This window comes from Malaya genurostris, chromosome 3 (genome assembly GCF_030247185.1).
Source record: "Malaya genurostris strain Urasoe2022 chromosome 3, Malgen_1.1, whole genome shotgun sequence".
NCBI lineage: Eukaryota > Metazoa > Arthropoda > Insecta > Diptera > Culicidae > Malaya > Malaya genurostris.
In genome coordinates, this window is record NC_080572.1 from 171515110 (window position 1) to 171525741 (window position 10632).

General features: G+C 39.0%; 1 protein-coding gene across 4 annotated transcripts in view; it reads left to right on the top strand.

Annotated features, from left to right (window-relative positions):
• LOC131439044 (aldehyde dehydrogenase, dimeric NADP-preferring-like) overlaps positions 1-10533 on the top strand; it is a 73233-nt gene extending 62700 nt beyond the window's left edge. Inside the window, exons 8-11 of one of the 4 annotated variants that reach the window (XM_058609570.1) lie at positions 4-119; positions 262-397; positions 467-617; positions 1061-1264. In XM_058609570.1, the coding sequence (XP_058465553.1) occupies positions 4-119; positions 262-397; positions 467-617; positions 1061-1075 (418 nt within the window). In that variant the 3' untranslated portion in view covers positions 1076-1264. Of the gene's footprint in view, positions 1-3; positions 120-261; positions 398-466; positions 618-1060; positions 1359-10042 lie in introns of those variants that run through there. The other 3 variants (XM_058609573.1, XM_058609571.1, XM_058609572.1) reach the window with 3 other exon arrangements.
• Positions 10534-10632: the final 99 nt, after the last annotated feature.

Genomic DNA, 10632 nt, shown 5'->3' on the forward strand with positions numbered 1-10632 from the left:
CAGACCCAAAGCATTGTCGATGTACGTCTTCAGCAGCAATAAATCTGATGTAAATACAATAATCACTAACACTTCATGTGGGGGAATTTGTATCAACGATACTGTGACACACTTTTCAGGTTGGATTTGTTTTAGTGTTAATGTGATATTACTGTAGTAGTCAGGAAAATTATTTTTCTTTCTCTATTGGCCGTATAAAACGTAGTATTTGTACTCGTTTACAAAATGTGAATGATTTTGTTTCGTTTTTCGCTTAAACAGTTGAAACATTACCTTTCGGAGGCGTTGGATCCAGTGGAATGGGTGCCTATCACGGGAAATACTCGTTTGACACATTTACTCACAGGAAGTCGTGCCTGGCGAAAGATTTCAACGCAATTGGTGAAAAGCTGGCCTCGTAAGTACAAACTGATTAACCATTACGGTGGTGAAGATACGTTAGGTTATTTTTAAATTTTTATTCCAGTTCACGATATCCACCATATTCGGATACAAAGTTAACGTTCTTAACAACCCTTCTGAAGAAACGGCAAGGATTCTCTACCAAATTCCTGCCATATGTTCTCATGTTTGGTATTGGTGTCGCCACTACTCTTATTGTTAGCTCCATTGTGAAGGTAAGCTATAGTAAAGTTGTGTATCATGTCAATATGCTGGGAAGTGGTATTTCACATCTATCAATCCTGTGTTCGCTTAAATATCCTATCCGTATGTTCTACATATAGAAATATTAATGCTAATACCTTAGATGGGTTATGGTCATATTGTTGATATTATGACATTTAGTGCAGATGTCTTGTTATTTGCTTACGCTTCCATAATATTGTGCGATCAAATGATGGTTGGATATTTATCGTGTATTTATTCCATTGTTTCATATTATTGAAACATATGATGTGATCAAATCATAAATTTTAGTTTCACGAATTTATCAAGAATGAAAAATCCGTCTTCTAGATAAATGTTTATACTATTCTGTTGCTATTCTATGTGTATGAATTATACATTGCCACTTCCGCAATCAAAAGCGTTTCTAATTTACATTATTTTTCATTTTCAGAGGCGTTTACACTAATGTCACTAATGACGTGATCAAACGACGTCTCACATTGATTGATAATTGTCTTAAAACCACTGCAGAAGATTATGCACAAACGAGATCACTAATAACCAGTAAACAGCTTTTTGAAAGTGATAAATATCGACTTCAAGAAGATTGTGATTTGAAGACAATAAAATATCGTATTTGCTTCTATAGTCTGATGCATTTATAAATGTTATATTTTATTGAAAGCTATAAAACCACTGTAATCAGGATCCTTGGCAAGTTATTTCACCTTCCCTGGCTCGTAGAATGCTGAGTCCTTCATTTGAAATGTCGTGTTCTTTGACTATTTAATGGAATAGCTCAAATATGACCTGATTCAAAATAATCAAGAAACCCTCAATACCTATTGATTGGGTATAAAATTCATTTTTTTTATTCAATAATATAATATATTTGTAGGCATACTGCTTAAGCTCTAAGATGCCAAGGGTATTTTCTAATCTGAATTAACGACTAACTTAAAACTAGAATAGTATCATTAGATAATGTCGTATCGGGGTCTCGGATTTTCGAAAATTCAGCTTTTAGCTGGCGATCGGCAGTGGCCGGTGAATTGAATATTGCATGAGTCTTCCAGATGGCGTTGGTAAATTTCTATGTTGGCCGCATCCTTCGGTCCGTGTGGGTCCGCGGTAAAAACAACCTATAAAATTCATTAAGTTAAGTTTGATTAGTAACTTATTCGAAAAAAACGTGATTAATCCACCTAGCAGTGAGATGATACCTTTTTTTATCAATACGCATGTGTTTTTGCATGGATATTCTTAGGTGTTTTAGTTCTCATGACATTATTTTAATTATCGTCGTTTTAAACGGCAAATTGAGATTTTAATCACTCATTACCCTGTAATGCCGAAACTGCAAAACATATCGAATTTCAATCTTAGCGTGCGACAATCAATTGAACATTCCATGAGATGTCGAAGTAAGTTCCACTTTAGAGTTTTTCGTCATTATTTATGGTACTTCCAGAGCCGGTATTCAGGAATTAGCATAACCCAAAATGATTCGAATGGCCATAAATTATTACGCCAAACAATTTACATGAAATTTATAAACTCATCATCTGTAATTCCAGAATCGGATAAAATTCACCAATTTTGTATGGGACCTTAAGTCCTGTAATATTTGTTTTTGAAGTTCGATTTGGTCTTTTTTAAGAAAATGATTGAGCTTTGAGAATCGATTCGATACTGGAACCGGAATTCTAAAATCGGTGTAGCCGAAATCAGTTAAATTCACCTGAGCAGTGTGTAGACATCTTTGAGAAATTGTAGTGCGAATTAAAATTTGGGGGTACATTCCGAATCCAAAAACGAATACCGCTCAAACTGAAAGAAATTTATTTGATAATCGACTAACCAAATCTGCAAACCCGATAAACCTGATTAATTTATGTGAAATGGACATCTTTAAACTAATCACCCTGCATTTTCTAAACCAGAAGTCGGATCTGACTAAAAAGTAAGAGGTTTTATAGGATTTTAAGACCTCTCATTTGAATCATAGATGATTCTTAGAATTCATTTGAATCCTAGATCGGTTCAGCCATCTATGAGAAAAATTAATTGCATTATTTTAATTTCGTTTCACATGTCATCCTGTGGTTCCGAAATCAGAAGTCGGATCCAAATTTGGAAGTATACTAGTTTTCATATGAATCTGAGTTTGTAGAAAACGGTTTAGCCATCTCCGAAAAAATTGAGTGAAATTATTTGTCACACACGCATTTGCTGATCTCGACGAACTGAGTCGTATGGTATATGGAAGTTATGTTCTTCCAGCTTTTATTGCTGTAAGTAGTTTAAATCAATATAATTATGGAATTACTTTCAACTCGAAAATGCTGATATCATCTGGTTTATAAATGCCATATTCGAACGATTATGTTGCCAAAAACGAACCGTGCTAAAATCGGTCCAAGGCAAATTGTCATAAAAAAGGATGCTGTACACAGTCTTTTTGGTACTTAGAAACAATTATATGTAACAGTATAATAAATCGTGTTTCATGTTGCTCCCAAGCATTGCTTTTTCATACAGCGCTCAAAATTCCTTCTACTGGAATAAGGCTTACACAAAAATATCGATATCTCCGTTAAAAATGGACGGATTTTAACAATCTATGGCTTGTTGGATAGGTATTACCGAGCGAAATCTAAGTCTGGAAACATATTCTGTTTTCAAGGTCAAATGTGACAGATACTGTCAAAAAACTGAAAATTTTGACATAAAACTTCGTATAACTCAAAAAGTAAACATCCGATCTCAAAACCATTCAATAGCGTTTTGGGTGACGGGGAGACCTTTCATTTGCGACTAGTTTGATCAAAATCGGTCCAGCCATCTCTGAGATCTCGACCTCTTAGTTGACAACACACATACAGACACACACACATACACACACACACACACACAGACATTTGCTCAGTTCGTCGAGCTGAATCGATTGGTATATGACATTCGGCCCTCCGGGCCTCGGAAAATTTTTCGAAAGTTTGAGCGAATTCTATACCTATTTTTTATATATATAAAAAAAGGTAAAAACTGAAATTCACAAATAGTTGTTTGAGGTCTCCGAAAAATCTCTGTACACATCTGAAATCTGAGAAACAATCAGGGTAGCAAGTGACCAGAAAATCAGGAGAAACGGGAAAAAGTCGAGAATTCGGTTTCGCCCGGTAAAACTTCGTACTTGTGTTTTGCTCATATTTGTGTGAGATATTGATTCAAACAGGACTCACAAAATTGAAAAAGTTGTCAACTTTTACTTTATCCATCATTTGCAGGGAATATCTAATCATAGTAGAATCACAAGAATGTTGATAATGATGCTGACGAAGGAGCAGTTGATGATAGGAGAATTAAATTTAGTTTGAGCTCTTGGAACTGATAGGCTCCTATCATGTAATGATTTAAACAATCTATTGCTTTATCAATATGGGCCGAATTTCCCAAAACAGTTACACATTGCTTTCGATATGAGATCCGTATCCCAGACGATTTTATCATTGCTTTTTTTTTGAAATCCTGAATATTATTGGTAGATGATCTGAATCAAAGATTTTTTGAGTAATCCATTCACTACAAATGTTAGATTAATCTGCTAGAACCAAATCAATTGTAAAAGGATTTATCATAGAAGATGAACTGGTTGGGCTATTTGGAAATAAAACTGGCTAGAAATCAGCGAAGAGTTCATTATGAAGAACTCGTACTTTCTGATCATTTTTCTGGTTGTTCAACAAAAGATACTAAGTGTTTAGAATCCTATTAGGAAAATTTCATTTGATTCATTTGCTCATCAACGCGAGCAACCGACTACCAATCTCTTATCCTTCACGATGTTTATGATGAAAGCGATGCTCTGTGGTTTACAAACTGACGTTATCTACACGGACCTTTCCACTGCATTTGACGAAATTAATGACCCCATTGCAGTCACTAAGTTAGACAGATTGGGCTTTGGTTTTAACATGCTGCGTTGATTTTCTTAGTATCTCAATAATCGCCGATAAGCTATCAAGATAAATGACTCTGTATCCAAAAAGTTTATTCTTAATCTGGGATTCTACAAGGCAACCATCTTGGACCGCTGATCTTCCTTATAAAGTCCACGCTTATTTTTCGCCGATGATTTCAAGCTATTCCAAAAAGTTCGAACCCATTTTTCTTCAACACCAACTTGATTTTTTCAAAAAGTGGTGTAAGATGAATCGAATCTGCTTTGAACATTGACAAATGCTCAATTATCACATTCACGTGCAAAAAAAATCTTATAAGGTATAAATACTGATCTACGATATGGAACCCATATTACTTTAATGGCGCCCACTGAATAGAATCAGTACAGCACAGATTCGTTCGATTTGCTGTTTGACAGCTACCTTCGAATAACCCTGACGAGTGCCGTGGATTATTGATTATGCTCGACACTTTTGGCATTCGATGTGATTTGTTTCGTGCTATGTTGATCGTCGCCATATTGAACAACGGAATAGACTGTCTGAGGGTTTCGTTCATTGAACAAACGTGTTTGCAAATGAATCACCACAATTTAAACAGAGGCGATTTGGGCCTATTCTAAAATCCGGGAATTTTCATCTCGCAAACCGGGAAATTGAAATCGGCAATTCACTTGCCACCTTGAACAAATCTTCGTAGTCCAGACGTTTAAAGAAAATTTGACTTGTTTTCTGCACAAGTTGGTTATATCCAAATAATTGTTTCTGATTTGAACTCTAATGTCTAATGTCATTCAATTAAAAAAAAGAAATGGTTCTTTCACATCAAGGCTGTGCAATGCGTTTCATAAGATTGTTAACTTGAAACATAGTATAGTAAACTTGTCTAAAACTTATCACTTATAAGCTATCGTTACTTAATTCAAACATATTTTTATTCACAGTTATGCTTTTAGCTACTTGTTAAAAAAAAAAAGTTTATTTACCGCTGCGAAGCCATTATAAACACGTAAGCGTATATATAAATCGTTATCGTGAATTGATATAGCAATAATATAGATATTAAAAGATTATAACATAAAATTTGTGCATTGATTCAGATAGCTATTAGCTGGTTTTCGCAACATAAAGATAACGAAAATGAAACATAGGAAACTTTCTGTTGGGTTGAATACTGAGAACACATTATGGAGTAGTAGTATATGACACGTAAATAAAACAAGAATAATACTTGTTTCGCAACTACTTTTTGACAAGCATACTACTGAGCACGAAGAAAACAATATATGGGTTGAACATCGATCGCAACGATATTTCATCATATATGAATTTAAAACAATACTTACCTTACCTAACAGCTAGAGTCCTGGGGTGTCCTTTGCTGTATCAAGCGTACGTCTCCACATAACTCGGTCCATGGCTGCTAGTCGCGAGCCACTCAAGGCACGGATGCTTCTTAGATCACCCTCCACTTGATCGATCCACCTTGCTCGCTGCGCTCCTCTTCTTCTTGTACCAGTCGGAGAAGATTCAAGAACCATTTTCACTGGGCTGTCGGCCGACATCCATATGGCATGCCCAGTTCATCGTAGACGTCCAATTTTAGCTGTCCGTACGATGGGTGGTTCTCCTAGCAGCTGTTGCAATTCGTGCTTCACACGCCGTCTCCACGTTCCGTCTTCCAACTGCACCCTGCCATAGATGGTCCTCAGTTCCTTTCTTTCGGAAACACTGAGAGCGCGTTGGTCCTCTGCCAACATAGTCCAGGTCTCGTGGCCATAGAGAACAACCGGTCTAATGAGATTTAATTTTATAGATGGTCAATTTCGTGCGGTGGCGTACTTTTCTCGATCGAAGGGTTTTTCTGAGTCCAAAGTACGCACGATCCCCTGCTAAAATACGTCTCTGAATTTCTCTGCTGGTGTCATTATCGGTGGTCATTAGTGAGCCCAAATACATGAACTCGTCAACCACCTTGATATCGTCACCGTCTATCAATATTCGTGGTGGGAGGCGTAGTGTTTCTGCTTTAGAGCTTCTTCCTCTCACGTATTTTGTTTTTGACGCATTTATGGTCAGTTCGATACGCCTAGCTTCAGCTTTCAGTCCGATGTGGGTTTCCGTCATCTTCTCAAGGTTACGTGTCACAATATCAATATCGTCAGCGAAGCCAAAAATTTGTACGGACTTTGGGTAGATCGTGCCACTCGTGTCGATTCTCGCTTTCGATTCACACCTTCCAAGGCAATATTGAACAAGATACAGGAGAGTCCATCACCTTGCCATAGCCCTCTCCGAGATTCGAAGGAACTCGGAGAGTGTCCCAGATACTCGGACGTAGCACATCACTCTATCCATCGTTGCCTTGACCTATCGCGTCAGTTTATCCGGGACACGGATTCGTGCATTCACGACACTTCTGGAGTACTTGTCTTATCGCGAATAGTGGCGCGGGGGTCCAGTGGCGCGGGGGTCCAGTAAATTCCGCTTGGTATGGCCTACGAATTCCTTAGCTATTGGTGATAGACGACGGCAAATGATTTGGGAGAGTACCTTGTAGGCGGCGTTCAGCAATGTCATTTCGCGGTATTTGCAACAATCTAGCTTATCGCCCTTTTTGTAAACGGGACATTCCACTCCATCCATCCATTCCTGCGGTAGAATCTCCTCCTCCGAAATCTTAGAAATCACCCAGTGCAGTGCTCTAGCGAGTGCCTCTCCTCCATATTTGAGCAGCTCGCCTGGTAACTGGTCATTACCCGATACTTGCCGATTTCCTCACTTATCTCCAACAGATCAGGTGCTGGGAATCTGTCGTCGGCTGAGCGTGCACCCAGATTGACTCCTGTACCGTTCTCTGTATCTTGTGCTTCGCCATTCAGATGCTCGTCATAGTACTGCTGCCACCTGTCGATCACCTCACTTTCGTTCGTGAGAAGGTTACCACTGGTATCTATGCACATTTCGGCCTGTGGCGTGTAGCCTCTACGAGAGCTGTTCACCTTGTCATAGAACTTCCGTGTGTCATGAGCGCGGTACAGCTGTTCCATCGCTTCGCGATCTTGGTCTTCCTGGTGGCGCTTTTTCCTCCGGAAAACCGTGTTCTGTCTGTTCCGTGCCTGTCTGTATCGTTCCTCGTTCGCTCTCGTGCGGTGTTGCAGCATCCTCGCCCTTGCTGCATTTTTCTCTTCAACCAACTACTGACATTCGCCGTCAAACCAGTCATTCGATAGCCTCGTACCTAGTATGATTGCAGCGATGCTACTCACGGCGGACCTTATGTCACAGACTAACAGACATGACAGTATGAGTAAATTCTTATAAAAATAATTTTTCGTGATGCACTAGTTCCACCTATATTATACTGCGCGAACTATTTACTATCTGTACACCCCTTGTGTTATGCAAAAGTTTTTTTACTAGTTGGTTTCCCCTCGTTTGTCAACACCGATCAGCTGCTTGCAGGGATGCCTGATTTTAGCAAAATATTTCAAAATGAATCGTCACAATAAATTATTGGATTACGTTGATAATATGTTTAACTTTTTCGCGATGTTTTAAGGTAACCATTTATTTGTTCATCTAGACTATTTTTTATTGTTTTGGTAGTTTTCACCCGAAATTAAGTGGCGGCAGACCAGAAGCAAGTAAATATTGTAACAAAACGGGTTCGATTTTGTATTGCGTTGGAGAATGAGTAGTAGGCACAATTATGTACATAGTTTTGGCAATATGTATTAAATCTGTATCCTGCATGAAATTCGCATGAACGTATACAAATCAATACATTATAGGTAATTCTGTATGAATGGCAACCCTGTTGGTAAATGAAAAAAAAACTCAGTCTAGATGACAGGGTAACGTGGCGCCATCATGACACATGTGAGTACTGTCCCAAATAAAGGAATATTCGAAATGACCGTTGAAATGATTGAAGAATCTAATTTGAGTGTCCTGTCTGTTAGTCTGTGCTTATGTTTCTCCAGCCGTCTTCAAGAGTCGCCGCGCCAAACTGCTCTTCCGTTGGTAGCACTAGCTCCAGTAGTTGCGCGTATTCCTCTGCAGTACGAACGCTACGTCGCTGCTCGAGATTGAGTCCCGGCGTTCCTGTGCGACGAGTGTTGTGCACCGTCGATAGTTTTGAGCGCATACAAACCGCGACAAGGTAGTGGTCAGAATCAATGTAGGCACTGCGGTAAGTGCGGAAATTAATGACGTCGGAGAAGAATCGCCCGTCGATTTGATTTTCCGTATGTTGATCAGGTGATCTAAAGGTGGTTTTGTGGATATCTTTGCGGGGGAAGAAGGTGCTTCGAACTACCATTCCGCGGGAGGCTGCAAAGTTCACGCATCGTTGGCCGTTATCGTATGTTACCGCGTGGAGGCTCTCCAGCCCGATCACGGGCCTGTACATTGCCTACCGGCCTACCTGAGCATTCAAGTCGCTGATGACGAGTTTTCACCACGCCGTGGACAGCTTTCGTCGATTAGTTCCAGCTGCGCGTAAAATGATTCCTTCTCGTCATCGGGTCTCGTATCATGTGGGCAGTGCACGTTGATGATGCTATAATTGATGAAATGGCCCTTCAATACGCACATCCTATCACTGATTGGCTGCCACCCAATTACGCGCTGACGCATCTTGCCCAACACTAAAAATCCCGTTCCTAGAACGCTGGTTGTGACACAGCTCTGGTAGAAGGTAGCCGCTCGATGCCCACTTATCCACACCTTCTGTCCCGTCCAACAAAGTTCCTGCAGTGTTACGATATCGAAGCCGCGGAATGGAAACTCATCATGCAGCATACAGTTCCATGTGCTAAGCTTCCAATCATAGTCCTTTGTTCGTTCCGTAAGTCTTTGTCGATTATTCCGAGTCGTATTTCTTACTTGATTGTGCGTAACATGTGTTTTTCGGGCGGTTTGTTAGGCCTGCACCAACCTCCTGTCTCGCCGGAGGGCCATCGTGTCAGCACAAGGATGGTAGTCAGCCGCTCCTAACATTTGACATTTGCTTGGCTATGACTATGATTTTACTGACACTAAGAATTATTTCTGGTCTAAACTCGAACATATGACAACTGACTTACAAAACTAGCGCATTATACACTGATTCATAGACACGGGGCTGCAGAACTTTCAGAACCCACCAGGACCAACATTTTATCATATAATTAGATCTACTTACAATCCTACCGAGATTTAGTTTGTTATATAATGGCTTAAGATTTATTTGTCTGCTATTACTTGGTCTACTATTACTTTACTGAAAACTCACCGAATGTTTTTTTTGTTTCGATTATAGAGGTTTCAATCTTTTGCCTCTGATCCAATGTGCGGGGTAGTGAGTCGAGCTTCTTGAGCTCATATAAAATTATGTAATCCCTTTATGTAATCCTCTTTGCTCTACTGATTCAGATTTTTGCTTATTAGATGTGATATTTTATTCAATTGTTTTTTTTTTTCAACAGAACGACGAATAATTGGCCCATCTGTAATGTTCCACTGACAGGCAGGAAGTTCGGAGCTGTCAAACCCACACAAAGAGACTGCAAACTATGCATTACAAACTGCAGAATGTACAGCGAAATTGACGGATTTCTATGGAACCTTTGTGATAAACCCCCTTTAAATTGCAATTTTTAAACGGGTATAGGTTTCAGTATGACTATGGTTTTAATCTTTCCTTTTAAGATTTTAGGCAACACAATAGATTTTAATTTTTTACGCAACTAAAAATATTAGACTACATCGAGCGTGTAACTGCGTTGTTTTTATTTCACATGTATTTAGTTAAAAGTGTCTTTGGATACACATTTCAAGGAGAATGTGCCTTTGGAGGGGTTAAACATTGGTTTAGTTCAAAACGGGTTCCATAAACACAAAATAACAACACTGTTATATTTAAATTAGTATATCATTACATGTACAATTATTCTCCTCAATAAAGAAAAAAAAAACACTTCTCGTAAAAACTATTCAATGTGAAACACCTGTCTAACTTCCAGTAGATGTAGTTCCTTTTCTAAGCAAAACATGTTTCAGTAACTCTGTTGGCACA